The sequence below is a fragment of the Homarus americanus genome, unplaced genomic scaffold (genome assembly GCF_018991925.1).
Source record: "Homarus americanus isolate GMGI-L3 unplaced genomic scaffold, GMGI_Hamer_2.0 scaffold57980, whole genome shotgun sequence".
Lineage (NCBI taxonomy): Eukaryota > Metazoa > Arthropoda > Malacostraca > Decapoda > Nephropidae > Homarus > Homarus americanus.
This window is the reverse complement of record NW_024716703.1, coordinates 3,954,205-3,972,710: the sequence shown is the minus strand read 5'-3', so window position 1 is coordinate 3,972,710 and position 18,506 is coordinate 3,954,205. Positions and strand designations below refer to the sequence as shown.

Here is an 18,506-nt window from a genome sequence, read left to right as displayed (position 1 = left end):
TTCAGGTGTATTAGAGAGAGATATCAGCACCTCAACGCACCTGGATTTTTCATATCAGGTGTTCACAATGTATGACACTGATTTTTAATGTCGAATGATAGGGAATATAACCTTTTCTTTTTTTACACATAATTACGTTCACGGGTTCAATAATGGTTCTCGTGACTACTATGAACACCTGTACAATCAACAGGTAATTTCCTTTTATTTATTATTAGTCTTAGCAGTAACGCATGATAGAGTATTATAACTAAATACGCCTTTTGTTGTCGTGTTGTGCAAGACGGTATATTATACATCCACCTAACCTGGATTTAACTAACACGAAGCCTGTAATGCGACTAGGTGTTACATGTGTGTCATTGGTGACTTCATTAACTCCAGGTCATGTACTGGCTGGCAAGGTATATGAGGTGGGTTAAATAATCTCCCGGGGCGTCAAGGATAAAAAAGAGAGAAAGTTTGACGTTCATGTTTGTTATGTACAGTAAAACCTCTATATAACGGACTAAGCTCTCCATATAATCCGTTAAATGAGGTTTCATATATAACGGATCCTCTATATACCGGACTAATCTCTCCATATAATCCGTTAAATGAGGTTTCATATATAACGGATCCTCTATATACCGGACTAATCTCTCCATATAATCCGTTAAATGAGGTTTCATATCTAACGGATCCTCTATATACCGGACTAATCTCTCTCTCTCTCTCTCTCTCTCTCTCTCTCTCTCTCTCTCTCCACATAATTCGTTAGAAGGGGTTTCATGTATAACGGATCCTTGATATAGCGGACGTTCATCTGATCATCTCTGTATAGTAAGTTAGATAGAGATTTCACATTTAACGAACCTTTGATATAACGGATTTTCCTCTCCATATAGTCCGTTAAACAGAGGTTTTACTGTACTTAACACTCTTTTCTGTTGCGGGTGACCTCTGTAATGTGGACGATAATATTGCTGTAATAAAAAATCAGCAGCTGTTAGTGACTCGGGCGGAAATCCCTTATTTTGGCTGTAATTTTTTACCTTTTGACCTGTGCAAAGATAATCAAAATAGTCGAATTGTGAAAACAGTTTTGGTGTGTGTGTGCGTGTGCGTGTGTGTGCGTGTGCGTGTGTGTGCGTGTGTGCGTGTGTGTGGTGTGCTGGATCAAGTAACACGGAAAATACTTCAAGGTGATTAACATAAAGCAACAGAAGAGAGAAAGAAAATGAGAAAAGAAAGCGTAGATAAAGGAAACAAAATTGTGTTAATGATAAGAAAGTAAAGGAGAATGAAGAAGAGGAGGAGTAGGAGGAGAAGAATGAGGAAGAGGAGAAGATGGGAAAGAGAAGGAGGAGGATGAAAAAGAGAAGGGTAAGCAGAAGACGAATAATAAAACAACAACGAAGGTAATTAAGAAAAAACCAAAAACATCTTTTATTCATTCTCTACCTTAACCTTCATGGCAGGTGTCGGGAATTATCATCACACACCGTCACTTAACACTAAAGAATATCAAACAAAAGATAATTACCAAACTAAAAAGAAGAAGAGAAGAAGAAGAAGAAGAAGAAGAAGAAGAAGAAGAAGCAGTAGAAGAAGAAGAAGAAGAAGAAGAAGAAGAAGAAGAAGACGAAGACGAAGACGAAGACGAAGAAGAAGAAGCAGAAGAAGAAGAAGAGAAGAAGAAGATGACGAACAGAAGAAGAACAGAAGAAGAAGAAGACGAACAGAAGAAGAAGATGACGAACAGAAGAAGAACAGAAGAAGAAGAAGACGAACAGAAGAAGAAGACGAACAGAAGAATAATAATAACAACAGCTACTGACAGACACTAATCAATTTAGTAGTCAAGTAATACATGAAATTCACAAGAGAAGGTTTAGCTTTCTGTGTCATGGCGAGTCTGTGGCCATGTGTGTTTTGGGATCTACTGGGTGCCATAGTTGATGAAGCTGTTATTTTGGATCAACTGGGTGCCATATTGCCTTTGTGCCATAGTGCCATAGTTGATGAAGCTGTTAGTTCTATACTAAAGAGTTTGAGGAAGTCCTTGGCTAGTAAGTGTGTTATTTCTGAGGTTCTGGCTTCCTTTCGTACTCTTGTGGGGGGAAACATACATACAAAAGGTGTGTGTGTGTGTGTGTGTGTGTGTGTGTGTGTGTGTGTGAGTGTGTGTGTGTGTGTCCCTTAATCATTTATGAAAGAGCAGAATTTACATTATATGAACTTGACCGAGTCTTCCATCCACTCTCCTCCTCCTCCTCCTCCTCCTCCTCCTCCTCCTCCTCCTCCTCCCTTCCTCCTCCTCCTCCTCCTCCTCCTCCTCCTCCTCCTCCTCCTCCTCCTCCTCCTCCTCCTCCACTAACACTGGACACGCCTGACCAGTCTGTAAGCTTTAAGTGGAAGGGGGGTGGAGGGAGTGGGGAGGGGAGGGGAGGAGAGGGTAAGGGAAAAAACAAATTAAATTAAATATTGGTTGAATGACTTGCTGGTCAGTCCATTAACTTACTGGTACTTAATGTAGAAATACTTGGTGGTGAGTAATCTCTTCCCACCAAGATGGATTATTATCATGAAATACCACCATCTTATATTAGCTCCTCTCTTATTGGCTAAAAATGTTCCGACTCTAGCCTATGATTGGATGAGATGATTGTACTATTTATAAGTAAAATGATTATACAGTTTTACCAGTTATCGACAAGTGTTATTGAAATATATTTAGTTTTTGTTTAGATGACGTGATAGTTTTATTTAATTTATCAGCTTATGAAATGAAAACGAATATTTATCTACAAAAAAACAAAATTTCTGATAGATTGCAATATATCCTCAACCAGCTGTGGTGTCTGACTCCTGCAATATCAACGTAACAATGCAACTTTTCAATATATGTACAATGAAAGATAAAAGTCGTGTCGTGAAATTTGGTGAAAACATATACCAAAGGGCTAAACTTTTGGTGCGCTCTGCCTTGTGGTAGGGCTCTCATAATGTTTCACGAGTTATATTTAATCTTCGGACAAAATACCGCGACACGACTTTTGTCTTTGATTGTACACCTGTTCGTATCTAGTAAAGAGATTCCTACACCTGTATATCCGAGAGCCTGATTTTTTTTTTTGTCTCTATGCTGTCAAATTTTCCGGGTATCCTGAGGTCACATTTCGCTAAGATGCTTCACATACTCACATCCTTAAAACAAGTCTATTGGTATGTGCGTATGTTTCTTTATAGTCTTAACCTAACTGTAGTATATTGGCAATGTCTTTTTTATCTTAAGTTTCTTTAAGTCGATGAAGCCATGTGAATGATGGGTGATTGAAGGTGATGTTGTTACGTTTCGGTGGATCTTACATGTTATTGGTCAGCTGTTTTGGTAATACTTGAGGTGTTGATTATTCGGGGGTCTAATAAAATCAAGGTGTGTGTGTATGTGTGTGTGTGTGTGTGTGTGTGTGTGTGTGTGTGTGTGTGTGTGTGTGTGTGTGTGTGTGCTTGCTTTCAGGATGTTAGCATTGCGTTAATGTGAGTGCATAATCAGACAACAGGTAAATTGAATATGCAATTTACCGTCATATTTCTTGATCCTTAAATTCCATTGAATTTCCATAAGGACATTAATATATAAACAATGAAGATCGTTTATCATAGTATGTTGCATTTGCATTATTTATCAACAACAAAATCAAGACAACAAATTAGGTGTTTATGCAGTTGGCGATGAGGTTCCCACGCAGGTAATAACAGACCGGTGATCATCAGTAACGGCTACCACTAGTCAAACTCACCCAGACTGAGGTAAAAACTTTCTGATTCTCTCCCACGGAACTCAAATATGTCGTAGTCTTTTGTGGGGGGGAGGTGGATATTTTTACCATACCATAACCGTGAGGGGTCAGGAGGTGTTGGTGGGTCCCGTTATGGCCTGACCACTGACGGCTGACCTTCCAGGGCTGACCAAGACGTGAGGTCGACCACAGGATGTAGACTTGAATACGAATACAAGGCAGTTTGGGCACAGCGGTGAGGTGAGGTGAGGTGCAGGAAATCCCTTTAACGTGTTGAGCGACCTAACACAACAAGCCTCTACTGTTATTTTACTGTGTTGACTTGTAATGATACAAATAAAAGCACAGGTGCAGGTGAAGTTACAGGTAAAAAGTGTGTAACGATAACCTTTCAAGAGCAATTTACGTAAGAATGTTTGTTGTAGACAAGTTATACCTGATTTTAGTTATGTGCGCAACACACACACACACACACACACACACACACACACACACACACACACACACACACACACACACACACACACACACACATAACCACCCTCGTCGTTCAGCCAAATCTATTACACCTCACCCCATAATGTTATCTGACAGCACCTTCATAACACTTGAGGACTAAAACCGTATCTTACCTGAGACAAATGTTGCATCAACTGTGAGGTAGAGGGTGGCGGGGTGTTCCTGCAGGTCATGTTCACTCACATAACTCATGAAAGCAAATTTCCTGTCATCATAATCCATCAATGGTGAGAGGAGTTCATATTATCGTGATGGGTGTGTGTGGGAGTGTCTGGGTGGGGGGTGGGTGTGTGTTTGTGGGGGAAGGGCGGTGGATTGGGTGTGTATAGAGACAGACAGACAGACCTGAGTTGATACTATATGAGGGTGGCACTCTCTACCAGGGTCGGGTGCCACAGTGTCTAGGCCACCTGACTACCTCCACCTGCACAATAACCACAAAAACGCACAAGGTAATTAACGGAGGGTCAAAAATCACCAATCGTCACAGGTGAGCCAGGAGCCAGGTGTGGTTATTGTTAATTATTTTACTGAACATTGACACTGTTTATTGGGATGTCTGTCTATTCATATGCTTAAAACTCTATCGATCTATCTACTTAAATAGATACAAGTTCTCACAATTATTTTTATTATTATCATTATCATTAACATTTGTCGCTAACATATCGTTCTTCATACTGACCCACGTGAAAATAAACCACACAGTTCCAACAGTCATAACAGCGCAGGTAAACACGGGGCGGGTCACACCTTCCTGCCACACCACCCTCACCCAGGGCCATGACCAGCCATCACCATGCACGTCTTGCTGTGTAAACTTGACCTCAATGCTGGGCGGAATAATAACGCAAGCTGCACAAGTCCTGGGAGTGTGGTCTTACGGTCCTAGCAAGAGGGTGTTGGTGTCTTACGGGATGTGTTGCGGTCCTGGGAGGTGTGTTATGGTCCTAGAAGGTGTGTTACGGTCCCAGGAGATGTGTTATGGTTCTAGGAGGTATGTTATGGTCCTAGAAGGTATGTTATGGTCCTAGGAGGTGTGTTATGGTCCTAGAAGGTATTTTATGGTCCTAGGAGGTGTGTTATGGTTCTAGAAGGTGTATTATGGTCCTAGATGATGTGTTGTCCTAGGAGGTGTGTTATGGTCCTAGGAGGTGTGTTACGGTCCCAGGAGATGTGTTATGGTCCTAGAAGGTGTGTTATGGTCCTAGAAGTGTGTTATGGTCCTAGGGTATGTTATGGACCTAGAAGGTGTGTTATGGTCCTAGAAGGTGTGTTTGCGGTCCTAGGAGGTGTGTTATGGTCCTAGGAGGTGTGTTACGGTCCCAGGAGATGTGTTATGGTCTAGAAGGTATGTTATGGTCCTAGAAGGTATGTTATGGTCCTAGAAGGTGTGTTATGGTCCTAGGAGGTGTGTTATGGTCCTAGGAGGTGTGTTATGGTCCTAGGAGGTGTGTTATGGTCCTAGAAGGTGTGTTGCGGTCCTAGGAGGTGTGTTATGGTCCTAGAAGGTGTGTTATGGTCCTAGGAGGTGTGTTACGGTCCCAGGAGATGTGTTATGGTCCTAGAAGGTGTGTTATGGTCCTAGAAGGTGTATTATGGTCCTAGAAGGTGTGTTACGGTCCCAGGAGATGTGTTATGGTCCTAGAAGGTGTGTTATGGTCCTAGGAGGTGTGTTACGGTCCCAGGAGATGTGTTATGGTCCTAGAAGGTGTGTTATGGTCCTAGAAGGTGTATTATGGTCCTAAAAGGTGTGTTATGGTCCTAGAAGGTGTGTTATGGTCCTAGGAGGTGTGTTACGGTCCTAGGAGGTGTTATGGTCCTAGAAGGCATGTTATGGTCCTAGAAGGTATATTATGGTCCTAGAAGGTGTATTATGGTTCTAGAAGGTGTGTTATGGTCTTAGAAGGTGTGTTATGGTCTTAGAAGGTGTGTTATGGTCTTAAATGATGTGTTGCGGTCCCAGGAGGTGTGTTATTGTCCAAGGAAAGCAAACCAACGCTCAAAGGCTGAGTACATAGTTACTGTCAACACAAAAGCACACATGACCCCCACTGCCGCCACCAAGTAGAGGGGGGGTGAAAGGGAAGAAAATGAGAAGAAGAAGAATGGGAGTAGAAGGAGAAAGAAAAGATGAAGACGGAAGAAGATGAAAATAAGTAGGAGTAGAAAGAGAAGAAAATGAGAAGTGGAAGAAGAATGGATGAACCACCACCACCATCATCATCATCATCATCATCATCATCATCATCATCATCATCATCATCATCATCATCATCATCATCATCATCATCATTACCCAATAATGTCAATGGCATAGAGGGATATAACATGCAAGTTCATTCAAGTTCAAAGATCATGACCCATCCATTGCAAAACGATTTATTTTTTTTTTTCAAGGAAGGAAATCTCTCAATGAATTACAACGAATAAAGAAAAATATTATATGCTACTATAACCATCTACTCGAGTTAAGTAAATATTAATTGAAGTTATGACATTGAGTATAATATGAACCAGATATATGAAAATTTACGAATGCTTAAATAAAAAAAACAGATTGTCTTATTTTTCTCATAGTTCAAGATGCTGTGGTTATATACATCAGCTGACAATGGTGGTCGTAGAGGTATATAGTTAAAAGATTTATCTATGTTTATCTGTGTAATGACAGGTACGGCCACAAGAGGGGGTAAGAGTGCAGACTATATAAGAAATGATGAAGTTTTGGTGTTAAGTGTGAAGATAGTTGTTTTGTTTGTATTCCAGAGGTCCAGGTATATGATTAATGGGAGTCTTACTGTGTGTGTGTGTGTGTGTGTGTGTGTGTGGGTGTGTGTGTGTGTGTGTGTGTGTGTGTGTGTGTGTGTGTGTGTGTGTGTGTGTGTGTGTGTGTGTGTGTGTGTGTGTGTGTGTGTGTGTGTGTGTGTGTGTGTGTGTGTGTGTGTGTGTGTGTGTGTGTGTGTGTGTGTGTGTGTGTGTGTGCGTGTGTGTGCGTGTACTCCAGGAACTCACACTAGTACATAAATTGAAGAAAATTTCGTTACATTGCATTAATTAAAAAGTAAATACAAATCCTCATAAAACGTTCATTCTAGTAAGTTGTTATATGATAATAACCAAAGATAAATTATTCAGGGTAATGTTTCCTTGACCTTTAATGACCACACAGTGTTATCTAAGAGTTTAAAACAGCGAGAGGTATAATGTGAAGGAAATGAGACACGTCGTGACCACTAAGACGGGTTTTTGCTGCACTATTTGTAAGGTGAATGTCAACACCATACACACAGCGACCCACACCACCACTGACAACACCTAGACTCCCTCAATAGGTAAAGATAAACCCAGTAAGAATCGACCTGTCAATGACGAAGCTAAAAAAATATTCGGCATTTGTCCAATTTCACCGAGGTCTGAAGATTAATGTGATGCAGGTAAACACGAGAGTTAAATGGTAAATTCTGTGGCTGTGACCGTGTTCCGTGTAATACAAATAAGAGAACCCTGTGTGTATTGTCCCGTCTCCATAGTTCTCTCCGAGGTTCCTTCCATTACCTACACTGTTATCACACGTTGGTAAAACCCGCTAAAAGACGCCGGTGATGGTAAAAGGTGAACGAAGGTGTGCGTCTGGTAAAAATACCTTCAGATATAACCCCAAGACGATGAAGGTGATCCGGCAGATGTTTTTTGCCTTCACTGCATTTGATTCTTCTGTGTGGTCTTCTGCAGGTTTTCGTCAGGTGTAGTGGAGTTTCTGGTTAGGTAACTGACCTTTTTCTTCAATCGGTGCTTGTTGGTCGCTACAGTGGTATACATGAGGTGGTGTTACCCGGAGTTAGTGTATGTGGTGAATTATTATTAATTGTTGTCTTATTCATTTGTTCTCATTCTGTTTCTGTTTTTCTTTGTCTATACGTTTCCTTTTCGCTCCTATACCCATATCTTAATTTCTCTAGTTTAATTTCTTTCTTTCATTTTTTCTCGTCTGTTTATTCATTTATATTTTGGTTTTTGTCTCTGTCTTTCACTCTATATACACCTGCAGGTAATTCCATTCTCATTATTGAAACCACAAGGAAAATAAAAACATTAGATCATAAATTTTAAATAAGGGTAAACAGCAGTTCCTTACTTATATTTGTTTTCAGTAGTTAGTCCAGTAACCTCTCAACCCCTTCTAGTGTCTATTCCCCCCACCCACCCCCGACCAACCAACTGGGACCTCATTAATCCTCACCTAATGGACTTTTCAGTAGACTTTAACTCCATTCTAATAGCTGCCCACAAACAGTATTTAATCCCCTGCTAACACGGCATGAAATAGTCTTCCATCTTTTCGCAATGGTTTCTCACACGCAAGTTAGTAGCCTGGACCAGAGTCTCAGAGTTTCGTCCACAACAGTGTTTCCCTCTACTGTGGCAACAAGATAACGTGTTTGGTTACCTTAGGTTGTGTTAGTGTAATATTGAAATCACTTAAACTACTACCCTTTGATACGTAGATTAAGGAAGGTAGTTGGAGGCTTATCTCGTAATCTCTGTTTTGGATTAAAGTTTCAAAGTACGAAAGTCAGAGATTCTGGTCCTGGGAAAGAGCGAGTCGACCACGTAGACCTATCACCGTCCTGCGCGCCTCACCCTTTGTTTACATTAAGTACCTGTCAGGTGACCGCTCGAGCGAGGCCGGCAGAGAACGACGGTCGAGGCTTTTTACCTTCACCCGTCCACGAGGTCCAGGATGACCGAGACTTAACTCCTCACTATTCACGTAAACTGAAAAATACCTTAAAACACCAATTATAAGGTTAACAGACGTAACTCATATAAAAAAGGAGTATTTATAGATAATTTATCAAATGCAGACGACTTGGAAGAGTAAAGCACTGTTGGTTCGTCTGCTAGAAGTGATAATGTACACAGTTGGTGACACGACCCCCTCCCTCTCTCCCCCTATAGATAGCACTGTCCTTTAACAATGACGTGAATAACTAGTGGCCCTAATTACGTATTTTTGTACTTCTTTGGTCTATTGTCCTCGTGTTGCTGCCAAATAAAACATCCCACTTTCAATCAGCAGCCTTGAATAGCTGTCGGTCTGCTCTGTTGATCCGTCGTATCCAACACCCACACAACTGACCATTAAATAACCTTGATTAAGGATGTCATTACCGGGACTAAAAGAAACATTGCCACGATTAAATCTTCTCAAGGAGGGAGGAGACGCTGAGACGCACCTTAAGAAAGACGAAAGTAAAACAAAAACAAGGTATAAACATTGTTACCGTTGGATGTTACACGATATTGTAAATTACTCAAATAACGTTGGGATAAATCTTGTGTGAACCGACCATCTTGGATGTTTATCAGCGTGTCCTAGACTTCTCAGTGTGTCCTAGACCTTTCAGTGTGTCCCAAAACTCTCCAGCATAGCACAGAGGACTCCAACGCACGCCAAAAGCTACTCTGCATGTCCTTAATCTTCCCCAGCACGACCTAGAGCTTATCAGCATACACTTGAGCCCCAAAGCATATCTTATAGGTTTTCAAAATTTATGTTAATGTTTTTTTAAAGTCCACAGCATGTCGAAAACCTCCTTGCATGTCCCAAAACTTCCCATGATGTCCCAAAACCTCCCATGATGTCCCAAAACTTTCCGTGATGTCCTAAAACCTCCCATGATGTTCTAAATCCTTCTATGATAGGGGTTGGGTGTAAATGGGACTGCCCAGTATGGGTCAATAGGCCCGCTGCAGCTTCCTCTATTCTTATGTTTTTATGATGTTCCAAAACCACCCATGATGCCCCAAAATCTCTCATGATGTCCCAAATCCTTCCAGGATGTCCCCAAATCTCCCATGATGTCCCAAATCCTTTCATGATGTCCCAAAACCTCCCATGATGCCTCAAAACCACCCACAATGTCCCTTAACCTTTGAGAAAATTCCAAAACATCCTCAACATGCCCTCACGACTTCCTAAAGTGTCTACTATAGGTTTCTGCCAGAATTTTTCCCTGTAGTTATAGAACCTTCTGCTGCGCCTCCTCCATGACTGGAGGCTGCCCAGCTCGTCTTCAAATATGAATATCATCTGGAGAATCAATTAGCAGGTGCCCCAGGGTGAGGACACTGCTAACGAGGCAATGAGGGCTAGGTGACAGGTGAAACTCGAGTAATTGCAGATAGGTTTTTGCAGGCGAGTCATTGGGTCATCCAGGTCTCACGAACTCACCTGTCCTCTTTTTTGTGCAGTGAGAGGCTCCGAGAGTACTAATAATAGTAAAATGATACTACTACTACTACTTTTTTTTTATAAAGTGGCCTCCAGCCTCCCTCAATAGCCACACCTTCGCCGCCATTTTATTACCTTAATATTAAATATCCTAATACATAAGTAGCTATCCTATCTGTGTTGAATTAGTTGAGCCGCATATCTATGCGGCCTACTACTAGTACTGATGGTGGTAATGACAACAACAACGATAATAATAATAATAATAATAATAATAATAATAATAATAATAATAATAATAATAATAATAATAATAATAATAATAATAATAATAATAATAATGTCAGTTATTAAACACAGCGACGCCTGACTAAATAAGATACCTTGACCAAAATAATATTAATGAACAGTTATAATCTTCTTGCACGAAAATTAACTTCCTAGATCCTTTAGTGTTGGAAATGTTAATAATAATTTACGTAGATACATTATATACATTAACTGTGCTGGATGATGAGTTGGTGATGGGGAGGAAGGGGAGATGTGACACTGTTTATTTACATTTGACGGTGGATGAAACGAACCTAACCTAACCTAACCTAACCTATCCTAACCTAACAGCAATAATGTTAAGAAATAATAATAAAGAGAGCAATACCTTAAACAAGAGGGGTAATAAGCGGCCACCCAGAATGACCCCGTAAATCCCGACCAATCACAGCTTCCGCCAGCCGCTATTGGTAACTGAATGGAATTATATTGTCTGTTCCACCGAGATGATCGATAGGTCAGGCTCCGAGGCGACAACCTGATGGAACGTGAGGGAGGAACGGTGGAGTTTGGTGGTGGGGGTGGAGTATAGTGGTGGGGTGTAGTGGTGGAGGTGGGTGATAGTGGTGGTGGAGGGTGGAGAAGGATTGTGGTGGAGTTGACCGATTGTGGTGTTGCAGGTAATAGAGTGTGGTGATGGAGGGTGGAAGAGTATAGTGGTGGAGATGGATGAGGGTAATGGTGGAGGTGGATGAGGGTAGTGGTGGAGGTGGATGAGGGTAGTGGTGGAGGTGGATGAGGGTAGTGGTGGAGGTGGATAAGGGTAGTGTGGTGGAGGTGGATGAGGGTAGATGGAGGAGATGGATGAGGGTGGTGGAGGTGGATGAGGGTAGTGGAGGTGGATGAGGTTAGTGGTGGAGGTGATGGTTAGTGGTGGAGGTGGATGAGGGTAGGTGGAGGTGGATGGTGAGATGGATGAGGGAGTGGTGGAGGTGGATAGTGGTGGAGATGAGGGGTGGGGAGATGGATGAGGGTAGTGGTGGAGATGGATGGGGTAGTGGTGGATGGATGAGGGGTAGTGGTGGAGAGATGGATGAGGAGGGATGAGTGGTGGATGGATGGCTGGTGGTGGAGGTGGATGAGGGTGGTGGTGGAGGTGAGGAAAACATGATAACAAAAGAAAAGCAAGACGTGATAACAGGGGGAGGAGGAGGAGGAGGAAACAGCACGTACTGAGTCTCTCCCTTAGTGTCATGGTCAGAAGAGGAAGAGGGGAGAGGAAGGTCACTTGGGTTAATGAGAAGGAGGAGGAAGAGAAGGAGAGGGAGGAGAAAGAAAAGAATGAGAGGGTGGAGGAGGAAGAAGAGAAGGGGGAGGATGAAGGAAAGGAGAGGGAGGGGGAAGAGGAGCAGGAGGGGAAGAGAAGAGAAGAAGAAGAAGGAGGAGGACTGTCATCTATGTAAGCTCCTGTATTGTTGTTTACGTATAAGACAATATCAGGTGAGTAGATCTAATTACCTGGACATAAGTCATTCACGCCACTTAGTACCGATTAGTGTCAGGTAAAGTGTGTCTACATAAATAAGGGGTTTGGTCTAATGAACACACACACACACACACACCGTGATGTACATTTATCTCTTGTCAGTTTTAAGTAACATATGGCAAATGCTTGAGTAGTGTTCCAAGGTGCTTACGGAGATGAACAACTGTCTCCTACCGTCTCCTACCGTCTCCTATGTCTGTTTGTCTGTCTGTGTGGATGAGTCATGGTTCTATCTAAAAAAAAATACCTTGCCTCGATTTGACCAACCTTACTGTAGTGTCAATCTATCTAAGTCCTTTCTGGTCTAGATACACCCATGTGTTTGTGTCTGTGTGTGTACCGGTGTATTATGTATATGTGTGTGTGTGTGTGTGTGTGTACCTGTGTCTGTCTGTATGTACGTGTTTCTGTGTGTGTGTGCATCTGTGTGTTTATGGCTATCTGCCTGTGTCTATTTCTCTGAGGTTTATGTCCATGTCTCAGTATGGCTGCACCTGTGTGTCTATATGCGGTCACCTGTGTCTGGTTAATCTAGTAAAGCATACACAGTTTACGACTCCATTAACATAATTTAATGGCCAGTCTCCCCAATTATCATCCAGGTATCATAATTAACCTCAATTATCATCCAGGTTTAATAATTAACCTCAATTATCATCCAGGTATCATATAATTATTTTTAGTATCAACTTACTATAAATATATTGTGTGGGAAGGAATCTATCATACGCCTTCCCAAGTCCCATATTTACCTGTGGCAATTCTATTCAATACCTGTAATTTCACTTTTTGTTTTATTTTTTTAGTCTCTTCCTCTTGTTATTGTCTGACTGTGTGTGTGTGTGTGTGTGTGTGTGTGTGTGTGTGTGTGTGTGTGTGTGTGTGTGTGTGTGTGTGTGTAAATTAAGAGGTTTGTGTGGTGTGTGTGTTTTTGTGTTTGTTTCTTGTATAGATTTTTAAAGATAAGTAAGTTTTTTAGGTAACATACATACATACATACATACATACATACATACATACATACATACATACATTCATACATACGGGTATTCATTTAATGTATACGTCATTACGAACCCCCCATTTATTAACTATTTAATATTTAACCTCCCAATTACACTCTGCCCAATTACACACCATCCAATTATGACCAACCAATTACACTCCGCCCAATTACGCGTCACTCAATTAAAAATCACCTATTACAAGTCCCCCCAATTATGAAGTAACTAATTACGAGTTACTTCAAGATGGTGGTAATATCCGCCAGGTGAGGTAGTTCCGTCATGCTAATTAGTTGTGGTTAGACGACTATCACAGAGTACTTGTCGCGAGATGAGGAACAGTGCCCCTTATTTATCGCCAGTACTGCACCTTAGTTACTGCTGCAATAACCTATCCTATACCCTTTGATTATCGCCAGCATTTTTTTTTTTACCAGAGCCAAAATTAGAACACCTTCTCTTATGTACTGGGAGATAGTGATGATGATGATGATGATAGTGATGATGATGATAGTGATGATGATGATGATAATGATGATGATGATGATAGTGATGATGATAGTGATGATGATGATGATAATGATGATGATGATAGTGATGATGATAGTGATGATGATGATGATGATAGTGATGATGATGATGATAATGATGATGATGATAGTGATGATGATGATGATAGTGATGATGATGATGATAATGATGATGATGATAGTGATGATGATGATGATGATAGTGATGATGATGATGATAGTGATGATGATGATGATAGTGATGATGATGATGATGATAATGACGATAACAGGACTCGAGAATATCAATTAACTCTTATGTAATTTGTATCACGTTTGAACCACTTCATTAATAACATAATGACCTTTAAGTAACATCTTACTGTATCATCAATGTTGAAACACGTCTTAGGTATCATAGTCATTATATTTATTGATGGTCTTAATTAAAGGTGTTACGTAACATTATTAGTCATATTACGTAACGTTATGAGTCATATTGTGTAACACCTAGATAATATTAAGTATTAAAATAGGTGTAGATATGTAGATTCTGATAGATATGTACAAACTTATGCACTCTATATGTGTTATGTCAGTGTAGTTGTTACATATATTGACGGAAGTGGTGCAGAAGTGAGGGAGAGAGAGAGAGAGTGAAGGAGAGAGAGTTATAGGGGTTGTGAATAGTGATATGAGATGTAAATACAAGGTGAGTCAGCTGATGTAGGCAGATGACACTGTTTAACTGGTTGATAGTACAGTAACGTTACGCGGTGTGAGTAAATAAGTGTGAAAGAATGTGTCGTCGTAGAGACATGAAAGCGAATGTGAATAAAACGGATAAAAACATAACAAGAGAGAAGAAATAGACACATAGAGAGAGACACAGAGACACACGGACACACAAACAAACATAACATCGTGAACACAACAACGTGATGGTCCATCTAACAGTTAGTATGGCATACAGTTACTTCTCTCTCACCTCCATCACTCAACCAGTCAGCGTCACACTCCACAACACAGGCACCCTCATGACTGACTGGCACCTCCATGACTGACTGGCACTGGCACTTCATGAAACACTGGTGGACACTGGCACCTCATGACACACTGGTGGACACTGGCACCCCATGACACGCAGACAGACAATGGCACCTCATGACACACTGATAAACACTGGCACCTCATGACACACAGACACTGGCACCTCATGACACACTGGTGGACACTGGCACCTCATGACACACTGACAGACACTGGCACCCCATGCCACGCAGACAGACAATGGCTCCTCATGACACACTGATAGACACTGGCACCTCATGACACACTGATAGACACTGGTACTGACATACAGACACTGGCACCTCATGACTGATAGACACTACAGACACTGGCACCTCATGACAGACACTGGCACCTCATGACACACTGATAGACACTGGCACCCCATGACACACTGACAGACACTGGCACCCCATGACACACTGACAGACACTGGCACCTCATGACACAGACACTGGCACCTCATGACACACTGATAGACACTGGCACCTCATGACACACAGACACTGGCACCCATGACACACTGACACTGGCATAAAGACACTGGCACCCCATGACACACTGACAGCCTCATGACACACTGACAGACACTGGCACCCCATGACACTGACAGACACTGCATGACACACTGATAGACACTGGCACCTCGCGGCACACTGACAGACACTGGCACCCATGACACACTGACAGACACTGGCACCCCATGACACACTGACACTGGCACATGACACACTGATAGACACTGGCACCCCATGACACACTGACAGACACTGGCACCCACACTGACAGACACTGACAGACACTGGCACCCCATGACACACTGACAGACACTGGCACCCCATGACACACTGAGACACTGGCACCCCATGACACACTGACAGACACTGGCACCCCATGACACACTGACAGACACTGGCACCCCATGACACACTGACAGACACTGGCACCTCATGACACACTGACAGACACTGGCACCTCATGACACACTGATACTCCACCGTTAACAACACCTCCTTACACAAACTGCCTCGTAATTTCACACCCCAATTGGATCAGTCTTATAGCCAATCTGTCTGTGTCATTATCTATATCAATCTATCTATCTATCTGTGCTACCAGTCAGAAATACAATACTATAGTACAGTATCCCAGTCACTTAAGTACTCCCACTCTAATCTGACTGTACACTAACAGTTACAGTGATCATCAACCCCTGTATTAACGGGAAAGACTGTTTACCTGGTGTACTCTTTACCTGTTAAAAATAATTCGTTTGAGGTATATTTCAATTTTAAAATATTCCCTTTCTATTCCAAGTGTAATATTCCAGGTGTAAGATTCCAGTTGTCAATATTCCAATCATAAAATATTCGGTAAAAAAATACATCACATCTAATTTATCAATATTTTATTTTATTTTTCGTGCATCAAGAGAAAAATAATTAAGTAAAATGATTCAACGCAAATAAGAAAAAATCGTGTATTTTTTGGTTTAATTATTTATTTATTTTTATATATTTTTTTTTTACATTCTGCATATAAGGAGATACGAGCCGGCAACCCTCACTCCAGGCGGGGAATTTACCGCCGGGGGAATGAAAAATTATATAATTAAATAATTCCTAATTTTCCAGAGTTAATTAGTTTGGTAAATGATTAGTAGAATAGAAAGATTTATTTATTAGTAAAGTATTAATTATAGGTTAGGTTAGGTTAGGTTAGGTAAGGTTAGGTTGTTTGAGTTTAGTTTTTAGAGGAAATTAAAAGAAAATCTGTGCGAATTTATTTATTTATTTTTTTTTAATTTACTGGAATAAAGATGACCTCTTCTATAATAATAATAATAATAATAATAATAATAACAATAATAATAATAATAATAATAACAATAATAATAATTACAAAAATAATATGAGTAGTAAGAACAATAACAAAAGTAATAATAATAAGAACAACAACAACAATAATAATAAAAATAATAATAATAATAATAATGATAATAATAATAATCTAAACTATACCAGGCCTTAGGTAAACCATTACTTAATTATCCCAGGTACAGGTAGATAGGAATTTCCGGCTGGCCATCCTATACTAGCAGCTGGCGGAAGTTGTCCAGTCCCGTTACGTTGTCCTTGCCCTTGTGTTCCGTGGCTCCTTATGTTCCGTGGCTCCATGCGTTTGTGTTCCGTGGTTCCATGCCCCTGTGTAAGTTGTGTTCCATCGCTCCCTGCCCCTTTGTTCCGTGGATTATTGCTCTTGTGTTCCGTGGGCTATTGCCCTTGTGTTCCGTGGTTCCTTGCCCCTGTGTAAGTTGTGTTCTATGGCTTATTGCACCTTTGTTTCGTGGATTATTGCCTTTGTGTTCCGTGGCTTATTGCCCTTGTGTTCCGTGGCTTATTGCCCTTGTGTTCCTTGGCCTTGTGTTCCATGGCTCCGTGGCCTTGTGTTCCATGGCTCCTTGGCCTTGTGTTCCATGGCTCCGTGGCCTTGTGTTCCATGGCTCCGTGGCCTTGTGTTCCATGGCTCCTTGGCCTTGTGTTCCATGGCTCCCCTTGGCCTTGTGTTCCATGGCTCCGTGGCCTTGTGTTCCATGGCTCCGTGGCCTTGTGTTCCATCCCTTGGCCTTGTGTTCCATGGCTCCTTGGCCTTGTGTTCCATGGCTCCTTGGCCTTGTGTTCCATGGCTCCTTGGCCTTGTGTTCCATGGCTCCTTGGCTTTGTGTTTCATGGTTCCTTGGCCTTGTGTTCCATGGCTCCTTGGCCTTGTGTTCCATGGCTCCTTGGCACCGCCCTCAAAGCCCAAAGGCATATTAAGAAGCCTTTTTCCATGCCATTTTTTTATTATTGTTCAGCTATTTATAATAATATTGACAAACTCTAAATTTAGAGCACCAAATTATAAGTAAGGTGTAATATATGGAGTAATACTAACATCAAGAGCAACATTCCTACGCCGTGACAGTCAGAAGTCGACTGCCGGGTCTGATCTTAGAGTAGCGCCATTGGTTCTCCCTCGCGGTGCACACTTACCATGTAGTGTTTTTCTAAGTATTCGATTATATCAGAGTTTCATTTTGCTACTGTACGTAATTTTATCATTTTATGTTATGTATGTTCATATTTTACGGATTTAGTTCTTTATTGATGGTATTTAAAGTTGTTTTATAGGGAGAAATAATGTTTGGTTATATTAGTATGTGGAAACTGTTCCCTGTCAGCCTACGACCGCTATCTTCCTTCTTGGGGTGAATGGCCCGTGCGTGACACCAACATACGATACTGTGTGAGATCTTTAAGGTCTAGTTTACCTACAGTTGTGAGAACAGAATCACCCTTACGTCTCGGCGCTATTCCTTCATGATCAAGTTCAAGTGGTAGCGAGCTCCGCGGAAGAAGGGCGTGGAAGTTGTTCAAACGCTATGGGGTTTAGGTGGTCTGCTGTGCCCTTGTGGTTTGGTGGTCACGCAGAAGAGGAGGGGTTTGTGGCCAGGCTGTGAGTTCGTTCGTCAGTGCCTGCAGGAGGGGGGCGGCGCCGAAGACATTATGAGGCACAGACGCGAGG

The 18,506-nt window shown here is 41.6% G+C and overlaps 1 protein-coding gene across 1 annotated transcript; it reads left to right on the top strand.

The window, feature by feature from the left end:
• Positions 1–1,888: 1,888 nt before the first annotated feature.
• Positions 1,889–14,195, top strand: LOC121858474 (phosphopantothenoylcysteine decarboxylase subunit VHS3-like). Its single transcript, XM_042354921.1, has 3 exons — positions 1,889–2,051; positions 13,837–13,949; positions 14,016–14,195. Exons 1-3 carry the CDS (start codon positions 1,889–1,891, stop codon positions 14,193–14,195), a joined length of 456 nt encoding a protein of 151 aa, XP_042210855.1.
• Positions 14,196–18,506: the final 4,311 nt, after the last annotated feature.